The sequence below is a fragment of the Lithobates pipiens genome, unplaced genomic scaffold (assembly GCF_037356315.1).
Source record: "Lithobates pipiens isolate NorthernLeopardFrog02 unplaced genomic scaffold, aLitPip1_a1.2 Scaffold_19, whole genome shotgun sequence".
Classification (NCBI taxonomy): domain Eukaryota; kingdom Metazoa; phylum Chordata; class Amphibia; order Anura; family Ranidae; genus Lithobates; species Lithobates pipiens.
In genome coordinates, this window is record NW_027507764.1 from 593,916,916 (window position 1) to 593,941,983 (window position 25,068).

Consider the following 25,068-nt stretch of genomic DNA (forward strand, 5'->3'; position numbering starts at 1 on the left):
GCAATATCTGCATGTTACATATCTGGATATTTCTAGACAACAACGAGTGGTCTCTTCATGAGGAAGTGTTCAATTGGATCCTGATGTTGGGGCTCTCCCCGGAAGTCAACCTGTTTGCCTCCCCCTGCAACAAAAAACTGGAGAGGTACTACTCAAGGTACGGAGATCCTCAAGCCTACGGGGTAGATGCCTTGACGGAGAAATGGTGATTCCACAGGGCCTATGCCTTCCCACCAACTCCCATTATTCTTCAGTTCCTGAGGAGACTCAGGTCAGAGACATCAGAAGTGATAGCCATAATCCCTTATTGGCCCAACAGACCCTGGTTTCCGCTTCTGATGCTCCTCAGTGTCAGGGATCCAATTCCTTTACCATCCAGACCAGACCTTCTGTCCCAAGGGTCGAGATTACATCCTTGCCCGGATCACCTGCGCCTAAAGGCTTGGTTTTTGAAAGGGGACGGTTGGAGGCTTTAGGCTGTCCTGAAGAGGTCATTCCCACTCGTTTTAAGCTTCTTACAGTCAGGATTGGATATCTCTCTTTCAGTTAGTTCTCTCCGGGTCCAGGTATCAGCAATTTCAGCTTTTTCTGGAGTCGCATGGGCCAATCGTCCCTTGGTCCAACGATTTTTCAAAGGAGCAGTCAGGCTTAGGCCACAAAGGAAGCCTAGATTCCCCAAATGGGACCTTCCATTGGTTCTGAATTTCTTCTCTCAACTCGACAAAACTCTCTCAGTCAGGGAATTAACCCTTAAAACCTATTTTCTGGTAGCCATAACTTCGGCGAAGAGAATCTCCGAAATTCAGTCTCTAGGTGCAAAGGAACCTTTTCTCACCTTCTTTCCAGATAGGGTGGTCCTAATTCCGATGTTAGGAACAAATCCCAAGGTTACCTCTGCTTTCCATGAAAACCAGGAAATCACTCTTCTTACCTTCAATTCTGCTGGGAGTCCGGATCCACATCCACTTCATTTGGGAGTTACTCTAAGGCAATATCTGGATGTTATAGCCTCCTTTCCTCAGACTGACTTTCTCTTCACGTTGTTTAACGGGAAAAATAGAGGCTCTAAGGCCTCCGTTAGTTCCATCGCTGCTTAAGTGGTCCAGGCAATCCAATGGGCTTATAGAGAGAAGGGCTTGGCTCCTCCGAGGCGGTTACGGCTCACTCTACCAGAAGTCTCTCAACCTCATGGGCGGTCTCTCAACCTCATGGGCGGCCTCTCATCATGTTGCGCCTGATGTAATCTGCAGAGCGGCCTCCTGGTCTTCAATTCATACTTTCATGTCTCACTATTGTGTTGAGCCAACATCCTTATCCTCTGTTGATTTTGGTTTGACAGTTCTGTCGGCTGACAGTGTTAAATAAATCTTTTTGTTCAGCATTTTGCCCACCCGGGTGTGTTTGGCGAGTTATTTCCCACACGTTGCTGCCATGGAGTCTGTCAGGAAAATGGAAAATTCCTATCAAACTACTTTCCGTAATTTTCCTTTCCTGATGGACTCCATGGCAGCAGGAGATCCTCCCTAATGGCTGGAGTAGGCTAGTTACCGAACACGGCCTGTGGCAGGGAGCAAAGATTTATGGGAGTAGTGTCCTATAGGGTAGTGGAGGCGGGACTTAACCCACACGTTGCTGCCATGGAGTCCATCAGAAAAGGAAAATTACAGTAAGTATTTTGATAGAAATTTTCCATTTTATTCCCAATAAAAAAGAAAATTAAGATATATGTATCAAAATTGGCTACCAAATTAAAGCCTGATCTAGGAAAAACGATGCATAAAACACTGGAGTAGGCCACAAACGAGGAAAAAAAAACAAAAAAACAAGAGATTGGTGAAATAGAACACTCGAGGCTGAAGGGGTTCAGGACCTCATTGCATCTGAGAGACATCCAGATACAATGTATAGAGATGTGGAAGATACAATGTATGGAGATGAGGATACAATGTATGGGGATGAGGAGGATACAATGTATGGAGATGAGGAGGATACAATGTATGGAGATGATGAGGATACAATGTATGGATGAGGAGGATACAATGTATGGAGATGAGGATACAATGTATGGGGATGAGGAGGATACAATGTATGGAGATGAGGATAGAATGTATAGAGATGTGGAAGATACAATGTATGGAGATGAGGATACAATGTATGGGGATGAGGAGGATACAATGTATGGAGATGAGGAGAATACAATGTATGGAGATGATGAGGATACAATGTATGGATGAGGAGGATACAATGTATGGAGATGAGGATACAATGTATGGAGATGAGGATACAATGTATGGGGATGAGGAGGATACAATGTATAGAGATGAGGAGGATACAATGTATGGAGATGATGAGGATACAATGTATGGATGAGGAGGATACAATGTATGGAGATGAGGAGGATACAATGTATGGAGATGAGGAGGATACAATGTATGGAGATGAGGAGGATACAATGTATGGAGGTGATGAGGATACAATGTATGGGGATGATGAGGATACAATGTATGGGGATGAGGAGGATACAATGTATGGGGATGAGGAGGATACAATGTATGGAGATGAGGATACAATGTATGGGGATGAGGAGGATACAATGTATGGAGATGAGGATACAATGTATGGAGGTGAGGAAGATACAATGTATGGAGATGAGGATACAATGTATGGAGATGAGGATACAATGTATGGGGATGAGGAGGATACAATGTATGGAGATGATGAGGATACAATGTATGGAGATGAGGATACAATGTATGGGGATGAGGAGGATACAATGTATGGAGATGAGGAGGATACAATGTATGGGGATGAGGTGGATACAATGTATGGAGATGATGAGGATACAATGTATGGAGATGAGGATATAATGTATGGGGATGAGGAGGATACAATGTATGGAGATGAGGAGGATACAATGTATGGAGATGAGGAGGATACAATGTATGGAGGTGAGGAGGATACAATGTATGGGTATGAGGAGGATACAATGTATGGAGATGAGGATACAATGTATGGAGATGAGGAGGATACAATGTATGGAGATGATGAGGATACAATGTATGGGGATGATGAGGATACAATGTATGGAGATGAGGATACAATGTATGGAGATGAGGAGGATACAATGTATGGAGATGAGGAGGATACAATGAATGGGGATGAGGAGGATACAATGTATGGAGATGAGGAGGATACAATGTATGGCGATGAGGATACAATGTATGGGGATGAGGAGGATACAATGTATGGGGATGAGGAGGATACAATGTATGGAGATGAGGATACAATGTATGGAGATGAGGATACAATGTATGGGGATGAGGAGGATACAATGTATGGAGATGAGGAGGATACAATGTATGGCGATGAGGACGATACAATGTATGGAGATGAGGATACAATGTATGGAGATGATGAGGATACAATGTATGGGGGATGAGGAGGATACAATGTATGGGGATGAGGAGGATACAATGTATGGAGATGAGGAGGATACAATGTATGGCGATGAGGACGATACAATGTATGGAGATGAGGATACAATGTATGGGGATGAGGAGGATACAATGTATGGAGATGAGGATACAATGTATGGAGATGAGGAGGATACAATGTATGGAGATGAGGATACAATGTATGGGGATGAGGAGGATACAATGTATGGAGATGAGGAGGATACAATGTATGGAGATGAGGAGGATACAATGTATGGCGATGAGGACGATACAATGTATGGAGATGAGGATACAATGTATGGGGATGAGGAGGATACAATGTATGGAGATGAGGATACAATGTATGGAGATGAGGAGGATACAATGTATGGAGATGAGGATACAATGTATGGGGATGAGGAGGATACAATGTATGGAGATGAGGAGGATACAATGTATGGAGATGAGGAGGATACAATGTATGGCGATGAGGACGATACAATGTATGGAGATGAGGATACAATGTATGGGGATGAGGAGGATACAATGTATGGAGATGAGGATACAATGTATGGAGATGAGGAGGATACAATGTATGGAGATGAGGATACAATGTATGGGGATGAGGAGGATACAATGTATGGATGAGGAGGATACAATGTATGGGGATGAGGAGGATACAATGTATGGAGATGAGGATACAATGTATGGAGATGAGGAGGATACAATGTATGGAGATGAGGATACAATGTATGGGGATGAGGAGGATACAATGTATAGAGATGAGGAGAATACAATGTATGGAGATGATGAGGATACAATGTATGGAGATGAGGATACAATGTATGGAGATGAGGATACAATGTATGGGGATGAGGAGGATACAATGTATCTTTATTATTCTCAGTCACAAGTCTATAGTGCCGTCCTCCTCCGTGGCGTAGTACAAAGTGATCAGATCCTGGGGTCAGATCTCACATTACAGGCACAAAGGCTTCTGGGAGTTGTAGTTGTGACGCAGAGGGAAGGGGTCATGTGACCAGCAGGGTGTGCAGTGTGGAGGCAGCAGCAGGATATACAGGAGGGGTGGAGAGAGATGTCACCCAGAGCTGTGTACCACCCTACTGCCTCTGTCAGCAATATTATTGGACGATTCCACTCACGACTCCCAGATCTCTGTAGGGATCCTGTGAAGGGTTAATGATGTCTGCGGGAGCTCGGTGGTCGGTGAGTATTCGGGCTTAACCCTTCGAATATCTCGTGTATGGCGTCTCGCTGGCGCTGCGCCTTTAAACGTTTGACCACCCGCAGTGAACAGCTGAGCACGACAACCCAGAACAACCAATCAGGTTGAAGCTTTGGCAGATTGACCGCATGCCATGTGTGATGTGGTCCCTTCACCGCCACTGCGCTCTGAGCAGCCTCTATACACCATACAACCGGATTGTACAATGTTTGAGCCGTAGTCTGCAGAAATCAGAAGACGTGGGAAAGAGAATATTAGGAAACGATTGGGTGAGACAAACATCACCGAACTATACAGATTGTATTTTGTGTGTGCACGATTCTTCAAAATGTGAGATCAGAGTCTGTGTATGGCCATACGCTATACAATCGGATTGGACAATCTTATAACAGTAACACTAATGCCGCGTACACACGAGAGGACTTATGTCCGACAGACTTCCGAAGGAGTTCCGTCGGAGTTCTGACTGACTTTTCAGCGGAACGGACTTGGCCACACACAATCACACTAAACTCCGACGGATTCGAACGTGATGACGTACGACTGGATTCGAATAAGGAAGTTCATAGCCAGTAGCCAATAGCTGCCCTAGCGTCGGTTTTAGTCCGTCAGAATAGCACACACACGAGCAGATTTTTCGAAGGGGACCGGGTCCGGCGGAGTTCCGTCGGGAAAATTTGAAGCATGTTCCATATTCTAAAGTCCTTCGGACTTTGGCGAGTCAAAAGTCCGTTGCAGCCCACACACGATCGAATAGTCTGACGGACTCAGTCCGTCGGACTTTGGATGTTGAAAAGTCCGCTCGTGTGTACGCGGCATTAGGCTCACAGGCTTACATGTTACAATCTTGCCATACAATCTCTGTACAATCAATTTCACATTTACCAAAACTATGTAATATGGGGACTTACCTAATGTATCCAATCAATTTGTATCCAATCAATTTGTATCCAATCAATTTGTATCCAATCAGGCCGGTCCTTGTACTTTATAGTTGGTAGATCTAAAGGAGATTGTACAATCAGATTGTAACAAGTGCAGTGAGCCTAATAGGAGGACAAATCTACACAATATATTCAATTTGCATCCAATCAGGTATGCCCCTGTACCACGTAGTTGATGGTAAATCTAAATCTCACCATACATTATACAATATTAGTGATGGCCGAACGGTTCGCCCAGCGGTCGTTTCACGGCGAATTTCGGCTGTTCGCGGTCCGCCCGTTTGGCGGACTATTGGCGCCGTTCGTTCGGCGGACTTCCGTGTTTACTGTGTAAAAGAACTTTGACCTATGATGACACATCCATCATGGGGTACAGGACAGCCAATTGAGACATTACAGCACATGGACACTTGGACATTCCCCCTAACCTATAAATACACCCGATCCGGCGGCCATTTTACATTCTTTCTTCTGTCACTATAGGGAGAGGTTGCTGTGTGGAGCAGGGAGAGATTGCAGTGACCCAAATCGCTTGCTATTTGGTACACAAAAGTTCTTTTCATGACTGGTATAGGTGTTAGGTGTATATAGGTTTGCTGTGCTACTGATTGTTGCAGCAGCCTGAGTGTCTTTTGTCAGTGTAGAGAAAGGGACAGGACGCTGTGTGCTGCAGGGAGAGTGAGTTTAATCATTAGCTGTTACTATCAGGTCCACAAAAGTGCTATTCCAGTTATTGTTCCAGTAGCCTCTGTTTTGTCAGTTTATATAGGGACAGGAAGGAAGCAGTGTGTGAGGCAGTGAGGGTCAGTTTAATCAGTAGCTGTTACTATATTAGGTCCACAAAGGTTCTTTTCAGGACTGGTATCAGTGGTACGGTAATAGGCTTGTACACGTATAATATTCTTTCTTCCAAATATAGAAAGAATATTATACTTGACTGCTGCCCTTCTGCTGCAGTCTGCTAATCATTCACAACCTACTTGTTCCACAAAGGTCCTTATAAGGACTGGTAACTTGGTCTGTCTAAGGTGCTACAGTACATAGGGTTGAGTGAGGTACAGTCTGCTATTCTATAAGGACTGGTATCGGTCCACAATACATAGGGTTGAGGTGCACCACTGCTGACCGCTTCCCTATACTGCAGCAGTCCTTTATCAGTATAGAGACTGACGTACAGTCTGCTAATCAGTCACACACAACCTACTTGTTCCACAAAGGTCCTTATAAAGACTGGTAAGGTATATAGGGTACTACAGTACATAGGGTTGAGTGAGGTACAGTCTGCTATTCTGTAAGGACTGGTATAGATCCACAATACATAGGGTTGAGGTGCACTACTGCTGAACGCTGCCCTATACTGCAGCAGTCCTTCATCGATATAGGGACTGACGTACAGTCTGCTAATCACTCACACACAACCTACTTGCTCCACAAAAGTCCTTATAAGGACTGGTAACTTGGTCTGTCGAGGGTTCTACAGTACATAGGGTTGAGTGAGGTACAGTCTGCCATTCTATAAGGACTGGTATAGGTCCACAATACATAGGGTTGAGGTGCACTACTGCTGACCGCTGCCCTATATTGCAGCAGTCCTTCATCGGTATAGGGACTGACGTACAGTCTGCTAATCACTCACACACAACCTACTTGGTCCACAAAGGTCCTTATAAGGACTGGTAAGGTATAGGGTACTACAGTACATAGGGTTGAGTGAGGTACAGTCTGCCATTCTATAAGGACTGGTATCGGTCCACAATACATAGGGTTGAGGTGCACTACTGCTGACCGCTGCCCTATACTGCAGCAGTCCTTCATTGGTATAGGGACTAAGAGTTTTGTCACAGGGTCATTTAAAAAATGACAGGCAGAGGAAGAAGCAGGCCCTTCCGCAGGGGTGGTAGGGGTAGGGCAGGAGCAACAGTCTTGAGCCAAAGTGGGAAGTTGCAGAAGGTGCGTTCAATTACTTTAAAGGACGCACCAGACTTGGTTGAGTGGCTCACTCAGCCTTACTCTTCTGCACCCTTCTCATCCTCTCGATCTGCACCCTCTTCTTCACTCTCTATGTGCACCCCCAAAGACACTACCACCGACAACACCACCACCACCACCACCACATACCCTCCGCTTGAGTCACAGGAATTATTTTCCGATCCATATTAAGACATTTCTGATGCGCAGCCACTCTTGGTATTGGATCAGGAAGAGGAGGTAGCAACAACCGCTACTCAGCAGTCTGACAACAGTACCCAGATCAGCCCAAGGAGGAGGTTGGTCCCCGGTGTTGCTGCCTACTCCGAGATCTCTACTTATAGCGGTGGGGAAGGTGACGTTGATGATGACGTGTCTAGTGATGTCACGTGGGTGCCCACAAGAGAGGAAGAGGAGGGGAGTTCAGAAGGAGATATGGACCAGCAGATAGGGAGGAGAAGCAGGAATAACTTACATTGCACAGGAGGGACAAAGCAGACTGCAAATGTATCAGGAGCGAGTCATCGACCATGTACGGTCACATCTGGCGCTCCCAGGACACCGGCACATGGCTCCGCAGTGTGGGCTTTTTTTAACGTGTCCGCTGCTGACAATAGCGTTGCCATCTGCAATCTTTGCAGTCAACGCATTAGTTGCGGTAAGCCCAACACTCACCTAGGGACGACGGCCTTAAGACGGCACATGAGCAGCCATCACCGAGCCCAGTGGGAGCAACGGAACACACAAAGCCACACTCCAGGCTCTCACCGTCCAGCCTCGTCTTCTACTTCTCCTTCTCCTCACAATTGTCCTCCACTCCACCTTCCATCACGCCAAGCTCACGTTTTTCTGCAAAAAGGCAGGCTTCCGTGGGCCTAATGTTCGAGCGTAAAAAAATTATGACGCGGGATAACCCTCTTGCCCAACGGTTGACGGCTGGCTTGTCAGAACTGATAGCCCGCCAACTACTGTCATATAAACTGGTGGACTCAGAGGCCTTTCGCAAATTTGTGGCCATTGGAACACCACAATGGAAGGTCCCAGGAAGGAAGTATTTCTCACAGAAGGGCATCCCAGAGCTATATGGCCATGTTCAGCGGCAAGTGAATGTATCTCTGGCACACAGTGTCGGTGCCAAGATACATCTGACCACAGACACGTGGTCTAGCAAACACGGGCAGGGAAGGTATATCACTTTTACTGCCCACTGGGTGAACCTTCTGATGGCCATCAAGCATGTAACCCATGGCACCCGTGTAGATTTGGTTTTACCGCCATGGATTGCATGCAGGCCTGACTCTTCTTCTCCTCCTCCTCCTACTCCATCCTCCTCCCTCTCCTCCTCAGCTGACTCCTCCTTTTCCGCTGCTAGCGTCTCTTCCGCTGCGCCGCCAAAGCTCCCCAGAACCTATTCGATATGCCAGGTGAGACGTTGCCATGCCGTGCTGCGTCTGTTGTGCCTGGAAGCCAAGAGCCACACTGGCCCGGCACTCCTTTCAGCTTTGCGTTCACAGGCAGATCAGTGGCTAACACCGCTCAATTTGACAGTTGGTAAAGTGGTGTGTGACAACAGTGCCAATCTGCTTAGCGCATTGAAACAGGGCAAAATCACGCACGTGCCATGCATGGCACACGTCTGAAACTTGGTCGTGCAGCGATTCCTTGTCAAATACCCTGGGGTCCAGGACATCTTGCGGCAGGCAAGGAAAATCTTGGCCCATTTCAGAAGATCTTACACGGCCTTGCTGACATTCAGCGGCGCCCACCATCCCTGTGCTATGCTCATTATGAGGGGCTCCCACCATCCCTGTGCTATGCTGACTTCCTCCTGGGGCTGCTTACGGTGCAGGTGTCAGTGCTGTATATCACGGTGCTGGTGTCAGTGCTGTATATCATGGTGCTGGTGTCAGTGCTTCATGTCACACTGCTGATGTCAGTACTCTCTATCACTGTGCTGCTCTCAGTGCTGTATATCACGGTGCTGGTGTTAGTGCTTTATGTTACACTGCTGATGTCAGTGCTCTCTATCACGGTGCTGTTGTCAGATGACTCTATCACGGTGCAGGTGTCAGTGCTGTATATCACGGTGCTGATGTCAGTGCTCTCTGTCACGGTGCTGCTGTCAGTGCTGTATATCACGGTGCTGGTGTGAGTGCTTTATGTCACGCTGCTGATGTCAGTGCTTTCTATCACGGTGCTGCTGTCAGTGCTGTATATCACGGTGCTGGTGTGAGTGCTTTATGTCACGCTGCTGATGTCAGTGCTCTCTATCACGGTGCTGCTGTCAGTGCTGTATATCACGGTGCTGGTGTTAGTGCTGTATGTCACGCTGCTGATGTCAGTACTCTCTATCACGGTGCTGGTGTGAGTGCTTTATGTCACGCTGCTGATGTCAGTACTCTCTATCACGGTGCTGCTGTCAGTGATGTATATCACGGTGCTGGTGTAAGTGCTTTATGTCACGCTGCTGATGTCAGTGCTCTCTATCACGGTGCTGCTGTCAGTGCTGTATATCACGGTGCTGGTGTGAGTGCTTTATGTCACGCTGCTGATGTCAGTACTCTCTATCACGGTGCTGTTGTCAGTGCTGTATATCACGGTGCTGGTGTTAATGCTTTATGTCACGCTGCTGATGTCAGTGCTCTCTATCACGGTGCTGGTGTCAGATGACTCTATCATGGTGCAGGTGTCATTGCTGTATGTCACGCTGCTGGTGATCATCTCCTGCATCCTCTTCTTTGCCTACCCTGGTCCCTGACCTTCCCTCTCCTCCATTGCCTTCATGCGCTCCACAGTCCTGAATTGTCACAACAATTTCCCATATAAAAAAAGAATGCTTGTAGTTGTCGATCCCAGATTCACCTCATACATGTGTTATGTCATTGGCCATGTGGTGGGACTATGTTTGCACAGCTATTAATTATTTTGTGGCTGCAAATTTGACCTGTAGGTTTGCGAAGTTCGCCTCCTATTGAAGTCAATGGGGCCCACCGCGAACGTTCCGGTTCACGAACTATCGGCCGTGTTCGCGGTCCGCGTTCACGAAACGTCCCGTCGGAAGTTCGTCCATCACTATACAATATGATTGTTCATTCTCCTTTAGGTCCTTCATCAATTATGTAGTGCAAGGGCCTGCCAGACCGGATACAGACTAACTGTATAGATTAAGTGTGTGTGCCTATTATATAGTTTGGGCAAATCTTAGGGAGATTGTATATTGTATGGTCACCTTAAAGGAGATTGTACTATGAGGGCATAGATACAATCTGATTGGATAGTAGAGGTTAGTTCTCATAGTTTTGGTAGAACTAAAGTTGATGAATTGATGGCCGACCGTACAATCTGATTGTACAATCTCCTTTTGATCTACCAAAACTGTGACACACATGGAGCTGTCTGATACAAATTGAATAGGTTTGTCCTCATGTTACATCATTGTTTTGGTAGCGAGTGAGATATTGGTTGGACGGATTCCCGGTTGGGATGAATCCAGAACAAGTTGTGCCGCCAGGACAGGATCTCTTGTTAGGCCCTGTAGGCTTGTGCCTAGAGACCGCAGAACGGAAAGGGGCAGCTTCTCCCAGCATGGTCATTGGACACACATTGATTTCCCACCATCAGTAGAAATACGGTCCTATGACCTCACATGACCTCACAAGCATGTTCTCAGTGTTGATTTTTGGCTTGCAGGTCCCCATTGCCTTCGATGAGGTGGCGGTGTATTTCCTGGAGGAGGAATGGCGCCATCTAGAGGAGTGGCAAAGAGAGCTGTACCAGGAGGTGATGAGGGACAATCTGGAGGCCGTCCTATCACTGGGTATGTATGGATTATACCGGATTTAAATTTTATTCAGGATTTGTTTTTCTGACCACAACATAGAACATAAATCTGTACAAAACCCCCCAAACAGTCCATTTAATTACCCCTCAGCATATCCGGGAACCTTTTAGAAGTGGTTAGGACTGAAATTACCAAGGGTAGGAGATCCAACAGAGGGTAGGAGAGCCAAGAGAGGAAACCTGTATAGGGTGCCAATCAGGACCAGTACCATGCATAGGGGGATGGCCAAGTTGGGTATCATTTACAGGGTGTCCATTAGGACCAGTACCATGTGTGGGGGGGATGGCGAGGTTGGGTACCATATATAGAGTGGCTGCCACGACCAATACCATGTATGGCGGATGGCCAAGTTGGATATTATATACAAGGTGCCCATCAGGATCAGTACCATGTATGGGGGTAATAGCCAGGTCGGTATCATACAGGGTGGCTGCCAGGACCAGTACCATGTATGGGGGGGGTGGCCAAGTTGGGTATCATATAAAGGGTGCCCATCAGGACCAGTACCATGTATGGGGGGATGGCCAGGTCAGGTATCATATACAGGGTGCCCGCCAAGACCAGTACCATGTATGGGGGGATGGCCAGGTCAGGTATCATATACAGGGTGGCTGCCAGGACCAGTACCATGTATGGGGGGAAGGCCAGGTTTGGTACTACATACAGGGTGCCCGCAAGGACCAGTACCATGTATGGGGGGATGGCCAGGTTTGGTACCACATAAATGGTGGCTTCCAGGACCAGTACCATGTATGAGGCAATGGCCAGGTTGGGCTCTATATATAGGGTGGTCGCCAGGACCAGTACCATGTATGGGGGGATGGCCAACTTGGGTATCATATACAGCAGGGATATGCAATTAGCGGACCTCCAGCTGTTGCAGAACTACAAGTCCCATGAGGCATAACAAGACTCTGATAGCTACAAGCATGACACCCAGAGGCAGAGGGATGATGGGACTTGTAGTTTTGCAACAGCTGGAGGTCCGCTAATTGCATATCCCTGATATACAGGGTGCCCATCAGGACCAGTACCATGTATGGGGAGGATGGCCTGGTCAGGTATCATATACAGGGTGCCCATCAGGACCAGTACCATGTATGGGGAGGATGGCCTGGTCAGGTATCATATACAGGGCGGCCGCCAGGACCAGTACCGTGTATGGGGGCATGGCCAGGTTTGGTACCACATACAGAGTGGCTGCCAGGACCAGTTGCATGTATGGGGGTTGGCCAGGTCAGGTATCATATACAGGGTGGCCACCAGGACCAGTACCATGTATGAGGGGATGACCAGGTTGGGCACCATATATAGTGTGGTTGCCAGTACCATGTATGGGGGGATGGCCAAGTTGAGTATCATATACAGGGTGCCCATGAGGACTAGTACCATGTATGGGGGGATGGCTGGGTTGGATACCACATACATGGTGGCCACCAGGACTAGTAGCATGTATGGGAGTGATGGCTGGGTTGGGTACTATATATAGGGTGGCCACCAGAACCAGTACCATGTTGGGACGGGGGGTGACAAGGTTGGGTACCACATATAGGATGGCCGCAAGGACCAGTACCATGTATGGGGGGATGGCCAGGTCAGATGTCATATATAGGTGGTCACCGGGACCAGTACCATGTATCTGGGGATGGCAAGGTCAGGTGCCATGTACAGGGTGGCCACCAGGACCAGTGCCATGAATGGGGGGATGGTCGGCTTGGGCACCTTATACAGGGTGTCCACCAGGACCAGTACCATGTTTGGAGAGATGGCCAGGTCAGGTACCATATACAGAGTAGTCATTAGGAGCAGTACCATGTAGGGGGGGTGGGCAGGCCGGGTACCATGCACAGGGTGCTCACCGCCAGGATCGAATCATGCACTCAGGGTTCCCACTGCCCAGTCAATAGGGGACACTAAGTAAGATGCCCACCAGAATCAGGCCAGTGGGAAGTAAAGTTCCCCAGACTCAGGCACCATTTGAGTCACCCACCAGGCCAGTGAGGTAGGTACATATATAGCGCTGAATGGCCACAACTCACCACCATAACGATTAGGGATGCACCGAAATTTCGGCCGCCGAAACATATCGGCCGAAAATGCCCATTTTGGCGATTTGCCGAAAGAGAAAACGGCCGACAATGGAGCCAAAAATGGGGCGTGGTCTGGGTGTGTGGGGGGGGGGCCTGGGCTCCACCCCCCGCCCCTGGTGCCGCCCATCATGGGGGGTGTATAGCACAGGAGAGCCGCCTCCGTCGCCTGTTTGATCACAGAGCCGGGAACATCACAGCTTTTATTCAATAGCTGTGTGTTCCCGGACGCGCCGTCACACACAGCCCCTCCCCCTTGTCCGGGCACTTTGATAGACAGATCACCCGCACGATTGGACGGATGATCCGTCTATCAAAGTGCCCGGACAAGGGGGAGGGGCTGTGTGTGACGGCGCGGCCGGGAACACACAGCTATTGAAATGAAAGCTGTGATGTTCCCGGCGCTGTGATCAAACAGGCGGCGGAGGCGGCTCTCCTCTCTTCCCTGCACAGGCTGGCTGCAAAATGGGACACAGGCACACTGGCTGCAATGGGACACAGGCACACTGGCTGCAATGGGGGACACCTCCTGTACCACGTCCTCTGTCTCTGACCATCTCCTGTACCATGTCCCCTGTCTGACCATTTCCTGTACCATGTCCCCTGTCTGACCATCTCCTGTACCATGTCCCCTGTCTCTGACCATCTCCTGTACAATGTCCCCTGTCTCTGACCATCTCCTGTACCACGTCCTCTGTCTCTGACCATCTCCTGTACCATGTCCCCTGTCTGACCATCTCCTGTACCATGTCCCCTGTCTGACCATCTCCTGTACCATGTCCCCTGTCTCTGACCATCTCCTGTACCATGTCCCCTGTCTCTGACCATCTCCTGTACAATGTCCCCTGTCTCTGACCATCTCCTGTACCACGTCCTCTGTCTCTGACCATCTCCTGTACCATGTCCCCTGTCTGACCATCTCCTGTACCATGTCCCCTGTCTGACCATCTCCTGTACCATGTCCCCTGTCTCTGACCATCTCCTGTACCATGTCCCCTGTCTCTGACCATCTCCTGTACCATGTCCCCTGTCTGACCATCTCCTGTACCATGTCCCCTGTCTGACCATCTCCTGTACCATGTCCCCTGTCTCTGACCATCTCCTGTACCATGTCCCCTGTCTCTGACCATCTCCTGTACCATGTCCCCTGTCTCTGACCATCTCCTGTACCATGTCCCCAGTCTGACCATCTCTTGTACCATGTCCCCAGTCTGACCATCTCCTGTACCGTCTCCCCTGTCTCTGACCATCTCCTGTACCGTCTCCCCTGTCTCTGACCATCTCTTGTACCATGTCCCCAGTCTGACCATCTCCTGTACCGTCTCCCCTGTCTCTGACCATCTCCTGTACCGTCTCCCCTGTCTCTGACCATCTCCTGTACCATGTCCCCTGTCTCTGACCATCTCCTGTACCATGTCCCCTGTCTCTGACCATCTCCTGTACCATGTCCCCTGTCTCTGACCATCTCCTGTACCATGTCCCCAGTCTGACCATCTTCTGTACCATGTCCCCTGTCTCTAATCATCTCCTATACCGTGTCCTCTGTCACTGACCATCTCCTGTACCATGTCCCCTGTCTCTGACCATCTCCTGTACCATGTCCCCAGTCTGACCATCTTCTGTACCATGTCCCCTGTCTCTAATCATCTCCTATACCGTGTCCTCTGTCACTGACCATCTCCTGTACCATGTCCTTTGTCTCTGACCATCTCCTGTACCATGTCCCCTGTCTGACCATCTCCTGTACCATGTCCCCTGTCTCTGACCATCTCCTGTACAATGTCCCCTGTCTCTGACCATCTCCTGTACCACGTCCTCTGTCTCTGACCATCTCCTGTACCATGTCCCCTGTCTGACCATCTCCTGTACCATGTCCCCTGTCTGACCATCTCCTGTACCATGTCCCCTGTCTCTGACCATCTCCTGTACCATGTCCCCTGTCTCTGACCATCTCCTGTACCATGTCCCCTGTCTCTGACCATCTCCTGTACCATGTCCCCAGTCTGACCATCTCTTGTACCATGTCCCCAGTCTGACCATCTCCTGTACCGTCTCCCCTGTCTCTGACCATCTCCTGTACCGTCTCCCCTGTCTCTGACCATCTCTTGTACCATGTCCCCAGTCTCTGATCATCTCCTGTACCATGTCCCCTGTCTCTGACCATCTCCTGTACCATGTCCCCTGTCTCTGACCATCTCCTGTACCATGTCCCCTGTCTCTGACCATCTCCTGTACCACGTCCTCTGTCTCTGACCATCTCCTGTACCACGTCCCCTGTCTGACCATCTCCTGTACCATGTCCCCTGTCTGACCATCTCCTGTACCATGTCCCCTGTCTCTGACCATCTCCTGTACCATGTCCCCAGTCTCTGACCATCTCCTGTACCATGTCTCCTGTCTCTGACCATCTCCTGTACCATGTCCCCAGTCTGACCATCTCTTGTACCATGTCCCCAGTCTGACCATCTCCTGTACCGTCTCCCCTGTCTCTGACCATCTCCTGTACCGTCTCCCCTGTCTCTGACCATCTCCTGTACCATGTCCCCTGTCTCTGACCATCTCCTGTACCATGTCCCCTGTCTCTGACCATCTCCTGTACCATGTCCCCTGTCTCTGACCATCTCCTGTACCATGTCCCCAGTCTGACCATCTCCTGTACCATGTCCCCTGTCTGACCATCTCCTGTACCATGTCCCCTGTCTCTGACCATCTCCTGTACAATGTCCCCTGTCTCTGACCATCTCCTGTACCACGTCCTCTGTCTCTGACCATCTCCTGTACCATGTCCCCTGTCTCTGACCATCTCCTGTACCACGTCCTCTGTCTCTGACCATCTCCTGTACCATGTCCCCTGTCTGACCATCTCCTGTACCATGTCCCCTGTCTGACCATCTCCTGTACCATGTCCCCTGTCTCTGACCATCTCCTGTACCATGTCCCCTGTCTCTGACCATCTCCTGTACCATGTCCCCTGTCTCTGACCATCTCCTGTACAATGTCCCCTGTCTCTGACCATCTCCTGTACCACGTCCTCTGTCTCTGACCATCTCCTGTACCATGTCCCCTGTCTGACCATCTCCTGTACCATGTCCCCTGTCTGACCATCTCCTGTACCATGTCCCCTGTCTCTGACCATCTCCTGTACCATGTCCCCTGTCTCTGACCATCTCCTGTACCATGTCCCCTGTCTGACCATCTCCTGTACCATGTCCCCTGTCTGACCATCTCCTGTACCATGTCCCCTGTCTCTGACCATCTCCTGTACCATGTCCCCTGTCTCTGACCATCTCCTGTACCATGTCCCCTGTCTCTGACCATCTCCTGTACCATGTCCCCAGTCTGACCATCTCTTGTACCATGTCCCCAGTCTGACCATCTCCTGTACCGTCTCCCCTGTCTCTGACCATCTCCTGTACCGTCTCCCCTGTCTCTGACCATCTCTTGTACCATGTCCCCAGTCTCTGATCATCTCCTGTACCATGTCCCCTGTCTCTGACCATCTCCTGTACCATGTCCCCTGTCTCTGACCATCTCCTGTACCATGTCCCCTGTCTCTGACCATCTCCTGTACCACGTCCTCTGTCTCTGACCATCTCCTGTACCACGTCCCCTGTCTGACCATCTCCTGTACCATGTCCCCTGTCTGACCATCTCCTGTACCATGTCCCCTGTCTCTGACCATCTCCTGTACCATGTCCCCAGTCTCTGACCATCTCCTGTACCATGTCTCCTGTCTCTGACCATCTCCTGTACCATGTCCCCAGTCTGACCATCTCTTGTACCATGTCCCCAGTCTGACCATCTCCTGTACCGTCTCCCCTGTCTCTGACCATCTCCTGTACCGTCTCCCCTGTCTCTGACCATCTCCTGTACCATGTCCCCTGTCTCTGACCATCTCCTGTACCATGTCCCCTGTCTCTGACCATCTCCTGTACCATGTCCCCTGTCTCTGACCATCTCCTGTACCATGTCCCCAGTCTGACCATCTTCTGTACCATGTCCCCTGTCTCTAATCATCTCCTATACCGTGTCCTCTGTCACTGACCATCTCCTGTACCATGTCCCCTGTCTCTGACCATCTCCTGTACCATGTCCCCAGTCTGACCATCTTCTGTACCATGTCCCCTGTCTCTAATCATCTCCTATACCGTGTCCTCTGTCACTGACCATCTCCTGTACCATGTCCTTTGTCTCTGACCATCTCCTGTACCATGTCCCCTGTCTGACCATCTCCTGTACCATGTCCCCTGTCTCTGACCATCTCCTGTACAATGTCCCCTGTCTCTGACCATCTCCTGTACCACGTCCTCTGTCTCTGACCATCTCCTGTACCATGTCCCCTGTCTGACCATCTCCTGTACCATGTCCCCTGTCTGACCATCTCCTGTACCATGTCCCCTGTCTCTGACCATCTCCTGTACCATGTCCCCTGTCTCTGACCATCTCCTGTACCATGTCCCCTGTCTCTGACCATCTCCTGTACCATGTCCCCAGTCTGACCATCTCTTGTACCATGTCCCCAGTCTGACCATCTCCTGTACCGTCTCCCCTGTCTCTGACCATCTCCTGTACCGTCTCCCCTGTCTCTGACCATCTCTTGTACCATGTCCCCAGTCTCTGATCATCTCCTGTACCATGTCCCCTGTCTCTGACCATCTCCTGTACCATGTCCCCTGTCTCTGACCATCTCCTGTACCATGTCCCCTGTCTCTGACCATCTCCTGTACCACGTCCTCTGTCTCTGACCATCTCCTGTACCACGTCCCCTGTCTGACCATCTCCTGTACCATGTCCCCTGTCTGACCATCTCCTGTACCATGTCCCCTGTCTCTGACCATCTCCTGTACCATGTCCCCAGTCTCTGACCATCTCCTGTACCATGTCTCCTGTCTCTGACCATCTCCTGTACCATGTCCCCAGTCTGACCATCTCTTGTACCATGTCCCCAGTCTGACCATCTCCTGTACCGTCTCCCCTGTCTCTGACCATCTCCTGTACCGTCTCCCCTGTCTCTGACCATCTCCTGTACCATGTCCCCTGTCTCTGACCATCTCCTGTACCATGTCCCCTGTCTCTGACCATCTCCTGTACCATGTCCCCTGTCTCTGACCATCTCCTGTACCATGTCCCCAGTCTGACCATCTTCTGTACCATGTCCCCTGTCTCTAATCATCTCCTATACCGTGTCCTCTGTCACTGACCATCTCCTGTACCATGTCCCCTGTCTCTGACCATCTCCTGTACCATGTCCCCTGTCTCTGACCATCTCCTGTACCATGTCCCCTGTCTCTGACCATCTCCTGTACCATGTCCCCTGTCTCTGACCATCTCCTGTACCATGTCCCCAGTCTGACCATCTTCTGTACCATGTCCCCTGTCTCTAATCATCTCCTATACCGTGTCCTCTGTCACTGACCATCTCCTGTACCATGTCCTTTGTCTCTGACCATCTCCTCTACCGTGTTCCCTGTCTCTGACCATCTTCTGTACCGTGTCCCCTGTCTCTGACCATCTCCTGTACCGTGTCCCCTGTCTCTGACCATCTCCTGTACCATGTCCCATGTCTCTGACCATCTCCTGTACCATGTCCCCTGTCTCTGACCATCTCCTGTACCATGTCCCCTGTCTCTGACCATCTCCTGTACCATGTCCCATGTCTCTGACCAACTCCTGTACCATGTCCCCTGTCTGACCATCTCCTGTACCATGTGCCCAGTCTCTGACCATCTCCTGTACCATGTCCCCAGTCTCTGACCATCTCCTGTACCATGTCCCCTGTCTCTGACCATCTCCTGTACCGTGTCCCCTGTCTGACCATCTCCTGTACCATGTCCCCTGTCTGACCATCTCCTGTACCATGTGCCCAGTCTCTGACCATCTCCTGTACCATGTCCCCAGTCTCTGACCATCTTCTGTACCATGTCCCCAGTCTCTGACCATCTCCTGTACCATGTCCCCAGTCTCTGACCATCTCCTGTACCATGTCTCCAGTCTCTGACCACCTCCTGTACCATGTCTCCAGTCTCTGACCATCTCCTGTATAAAAATATTTTTTTTTAAATATGTTTCGGTATCGGTGCTGTTTCGGTATCAGTTTTCGGTTTTTCGGCCTAGTGTATTTTTCATTTTTGGTATCGGTTTCGGCACCAAAAAACCCATTCGGTGCACCCCTAATAACGATCATTGGGGTTTCTCTAAAGTTGTCCAAATTCCCTTATTCCATATATGATTCTAATGAATCCCTTTAATTAGGTAAAGGGGATCTCCAGACAAAATGTTTTGTTCTGTTTATCACTGGGATTCATAGAGGGGTGAATCCTCGTAGTGGGAATCACTGACAATGGTTCCAACCCTTCCACACTCCATCCAAAGGTGTTGGGAGTAGATTGTAGAGTCCAAGTGGGAAGGTCTTCCTAGTTAGGTTGCTAGTAGGGTTCAGGTAAATTATTATTATTATTTTTTTTTGGCTCCTCTGTAAACCAGTAGAGCAGAATGGGATTATTTATGGCTGTTCTGGTCTCGGCTGGTTGCAGGCTCAACTATTTCCCCCTGTCTTCTGGTGTGTTCTAGACTGTAGTGGGCATGAAGAGGCAGACCCTGCACTTGAATATTCATACAATCTTAGCCAATCCCTGGGGAAAGAGAATGCCCAGTAGGGGGCTGAGGGGCGTATAAATAGTCTGGGGCTGACCCGGCATTTTGATATTTGCATAACTCCTCTTAAGCTTAGTGCAACGTATTAAAGCTCTACATACTTGAATATGGTGCCGTGACTAAAATTGCCATGTTTTTTCACAGGATACGAGTATTGCCAGCCCCCTTCCCCACCGAGGGTCTTCACAGAAGATGATAAATGGATAGTTCGATATTCTGAAGATCCCTTGGGTAAGTGAAGCTATGTCATCAGGCCTTCAGTGTACCAACAAAGGAGCAAGTGATTTGCTTATTTGTTGTTTCAGAGACAGATGAAGAGAAGGGGCCACCCAACGAGGTTCAGAAGACATTCAAGAATTATTCTCCTGGTTCTTCAGGACATTTAACAAATGGAGTCACCCAGCATGAGAACCTGAAACCTCCATCTGCTAAGAAACTTCACCAGTGTTTGGAGTGTAAGATCAACTTCGGTAGCTGGTCCCAACTTGCTGCACATAGACGGACCCATGACCAGGAAAAAGCCAAACATGGCAATACAAGACAAGCAGTAAAACCAGAATATTCCCAGAGGCAGGCCCATGACCAGAGAAAAGTCCAGAGCCAAAGTAAAACTGACACGGTAAAACCAGTTACCTCCCTGTCTGTTACTCCTGGTGGAAAGGTCTTTAAGTGCAATAACTGCGACAAAACCTTTATCAACAGGTCGGTCCTCTCTTTGCACCAGAGGACTCACACTGGGGAGAAGATCTTTAAGTGCCTTGAATGTGAGAGGAGCTTCACTAAAAGGGCGCAGCTGGTGGTGCACAGAAAATGCCACATCGAGGACAGGCCCTACAAGTGTACACTCTGCGAGAAAAGCTACAACCAACGCTCAAAGTTGGTGGAACACCACAGGACTCACACGGGAGAGAAACCATTTCAGTGCTCGGTGTGCGGGAAAGGCTTCACCAAGAGGTCCCACCTTAAAGAGCACCTGCGGATCCATAACGGCGATAAACCCTATAAATGCGACCAGTGCGATAAGACTTTCCACTACCCATCCAATCTGGTAGAACACCAGAGAACTCATTCTGGGCACAGGCCATTCCAGTGCACTGAGTGCGAAAAGAGCTTCATTAAAATGTCCAAACTTATTGTCCACCTCCGCGTCCACACCGGGGAACGACCATACAAGTGTTCTGAGTGCGGAAAAAGCTTCAGTCAGCAGTCTAATCTGGTCGGCCACCAACGGACACATACCAGACAAAAGCCATTCAAGTGTGGCGAATGTGATAAGAGTTTTAGCCACCATTATGCTCTTGTGGTCCACCAAAGATCCCATTCAGGGGAAAAACCCTACAGATGCACTTTATGTGATAAAGCCTTCAGCCAGAACTCCAATCTTAAACTTCATATGAAGGTTCACGAGCCACAGAAGGACCAAGACAGGCGCCAGAAGACCAGGCACTTTCCACAACCTCAAGATATTTCGGATGCATGCATGAGGAGCAATCAGGAACCTCAACCATCCAGTGACCTTGATGTATGCAAGAAGAACAATCGGGAACCATTAAGTGTCCATAATGAATACAAAAAGACTTCTTCTGAGAAAGAACATAATATCTCTGAAATATGCAAATCCCAACATGATCTACAATCAAGGAATGGCCTTGACTTGAGCAAGAATAAAGTTTGTAAACCTAAGCCAAAGAAAGGGCCTGACATTTGCAAGAAGCCCCATTGTAAACCACAAGAAGTAGACATGCATGGAACACACAAGAAGACACCTAATGAACTACAATCACCCAATGTTCCTTCTGTTTGCAGAAAAGCTTGTCAGAAATCACAAACACATAATGACATAGACCTATGCAAGAAGACTTCTCCCGAGCCCAAACCAACGAACAGCCATGATGTATTCAAGAAGACCCATCAAGCACCCCAACAAATGAACCATCATGACCTCTCCAGGAGGACAACCAATGAGTCACAACCACAAAACTGCACTGACGTAAAGGAGAAGACCGCCCTAAAACCGCAGATAGACCTCCAAACCTCCTGCTCTGATGATGCCACTAAAGGACCTGAGAGTGGAACAGAACCTGTACCGACTCGGACAGCTGACACAGAGAATGAACCAGATGTCACAGACGACTTAGAAGACGCGTATCTTCCATGGTCCCCCTTGAGTCAGTACCTGGCGGCTGTGTGGCCCCCAGAGAAGCAGTACAGCTGCGGTGACTGTGACAAAACTTTCCTGGAGAAATCCAAGTTCGTTGTCCACCTTCGCACGCACACTGGGGAGCGCCCCTTCAAATGCTCACAGTGCGGCAAGGCCTTCATCCAATGGTCACGCCTGACAGAGCACCGCAAAACCCACACCGACAAGAAGCCTTATGTGTGCGGCGAATGCGGCAAAAGCTTCATCAAACGCTGCAAGCTGACCATCCACCAGAGAATTCACAGCGGGGAACGCCCTTACGCCTGCCCCGAGTGCGGCAAACGGTTCAGCCAGCAGTGCAACATGGCCGTCCACCAACGCATCCACACCGGGGAAATGCCCTTTAAGTGTGCAGAGTGTGATCGGTTGTTTAGGTACCAGACGGCGCTCAACAGACATAGGCGGAGTCACGCGTCTGAGACGTAGCCCTGCCCCCGTTGTCGGAAATGTATAGGTCAAAGAAAATAAATCGTTTTAAATCTACAAATAAATACAAAACCATTAACCGTTTGTGAAGATCTATGTGTGTACATAGTAAAGATTGCGTGAATTTGTCTTATTGGTAAAAACCGATGTTCTCGGGAGTGAGAATGTGAAGTGGTCTCAATATAATAAATATAAAAATGCATGGAGGGGGTGTGGAGGGTTTACATCTACAGACTTGAATAAGGATTGTTTGTTGTGCTGGGTTGGGTACCATATATAGGGTGGCCGCCAAAACCAGTACCATATATGGGGGGATGGCCAGGTTGGGTACCACATACAGGGTGGCCACCAGGACCAGTACCATATATGGGGGAATGGCCGGGTTGGGTACCATATATAGGTTGGCCGCCAGAACCAGTACCATTTTGGGGGGGGGGGGTGGCAAGGTCAGGTTTAATATACAGGTGGTCACCAGGACCAGAACCATGTATCTGGGGATGGCAAGGTCGGGTACCATGTACAGGGTAGCCACCAGGACCAGTGCCATGAAATGGAGGATGGCCGGCTTGGGTAGCTTATACAGGGTGTCCACCAGGACCAGTACCATGTTTGGAGGGATGGCCAGGTCAGGTACCATATACAGAGTAGTCATTAGGAGCAGTACCATGTGGGGTGGGGGGTGGGCAGGCCGGGTACCATGCACAGGGTGCCCACCACCAGGATTGCATCATGCACTCAGGGTTCTCACTGCCCAGTCAATAGGTGACACTAAGTAAGATGCCCACCAGAATCAGGCCAGGGTTTTGTTCCTTCTCAACCAACAAGCTGAATATCCCCCCCGATGACCCCTCCAAGGACCTTAGGACCGGAACCTCCAAGACATTTAGAGCAATCAGCTTCTACAGAAATATTCTCAACTCGCATATTTGGAAGGTTGTGTGTCCTACCCGACAGGGTCACCGCAACCTCGCCAAAGGTAAGTCACTATTTTGAGTACTTCTATCTAAATCACTATTATAGTAACTATTCGGGCTACATACCAAATAATACCATACAAATTACCATACAAATTACACTATAATGGCTGCCCCGCCATTCCCGTAATTTTCTTGGTGGATATACGCCGAGTTGTTCCCTGGGGCTTTATCTTACTCCCATGGCTGTACCCCATTCAAACCCTGAGGACAACCAACTATATGGGTATTACGCTGTACCTTTAACTTCCTGTCCATGTGTCAGCATGATTGACAGCAACAAGTTTTGTGAAGTTTGGCATCCCCAGCATCCATCACATCTTTGAAAGTCATTGGGTATAGAAAAGAACCCCCCCCCCCCCTTAAAATAATCAAATTTTGTTGTTTTTCAGCCTGAAATGAAGACAGACACAGTTTTTGTTTTATCCAGCTGTATTTACTTATACAACTTATAACATAAAATTGAGAGATCGAACACCAACATGTCAGAAAAATATAAAATAAATAAATACAGAATCACTGAGTTGGAAAAAGGATCCCCCCTTGTGTCAGTATAGGTGGCGGCCTGTCCATAGAGGGCGCAGAGTGTTTTTTTGAAGCACATGATTAGAGCCTGAGGCTCTCATAGGCTTCAAAAAAGGGTGGGAACGGGGTGCAGTGCACTGCGCCTGAAGCCCACCCGGTTGTGTGACACTAAATCTCCTCCCCGCAAATCAGGAAGCGGGTCTGAAGCCCCATTGGTCAAAAGGTCAGGCGATCCTATTGGACGCCTAGCGCCTAGCCTAGGAGAAGGTGAGGAATGTCCACCAATGATCACACAGTGGTCAGAGGAGAAGGCGGGGAATGTCCACCAATGGGCACACAGCGGTCGGAAGAGAAGGCGGGGGAATGTCCACCAATGATCACACAGCGGTCGGAGGAGAAGGCGACAATGTCCACCAATGAGCACACAGTGGTTGGTTTAGAAGGCAGATAATGTCCACCAATGAGCACACGGTGGTCGGAGGAGAAGACGGGGAATGTCCACCAATGAGCACACGGTGGTCAGAGGAGAAGGCGGGGAATGTCCACCAATGAGCACACAGCGGTTGGTTTAGAAGGCAGGTAATGTCCACCAATGAGCACACGGTGGTCGGAGGAGAAGACGGGGAATGTCCACCAATGAGCACACAGTGGTCAGAGGAGAAGGCGGGGAATGTCCACCAATGAGCACACAGTGGTCGGAGGAGAAGGCGGGGAATGTCCACCAATGAGCACATGGTGGTCAGAGGAGAAGGCGGGGAATGTCCACCAA

The 25,068-nt window shown here is 49.3% G+C and overlaps 1 protein-coding gene across 1 annotated transcript in view; it reads left to right on the plus strand.

Annotated features, from left to right (window-relative positions):
* The window catches only part of LOC143998142 (uncharacterized), a 69,720-nt gene extending 46,836 nt beyond the window's left edge, over positions 1 to 22,884 (plus strand). Inside the window, exons 4-8 of the mRNA XM_077493883.1 lie at positions 37 to 157; positions 4,751 to 4,949; positions 11,283 to 11,409; positions 20,319 to 20,405; positions 20,480 to 22,884. Of these exons, the coding sequence (XP_077350009.1) occupies positions 37 to 157; positions 4,751 to 4,949; positions 11,283 to 11,409; positions 20,319 to 20,405; positions 20,480 to 22,800 (2,855 nt within the window). The 3' untranslated portion in view covers positions 22,801 to 22,884. The remainder of the gene's footprint in view (positions 1 to 36; positions 158 to 4,750; positions 4,950 to 11,282; positions 11,410 to 20,318; positions 20,406 to 20,479) is intronic.
* Positions 22,885 to 25,068: the final 2,184 nt, after the last annotated feature.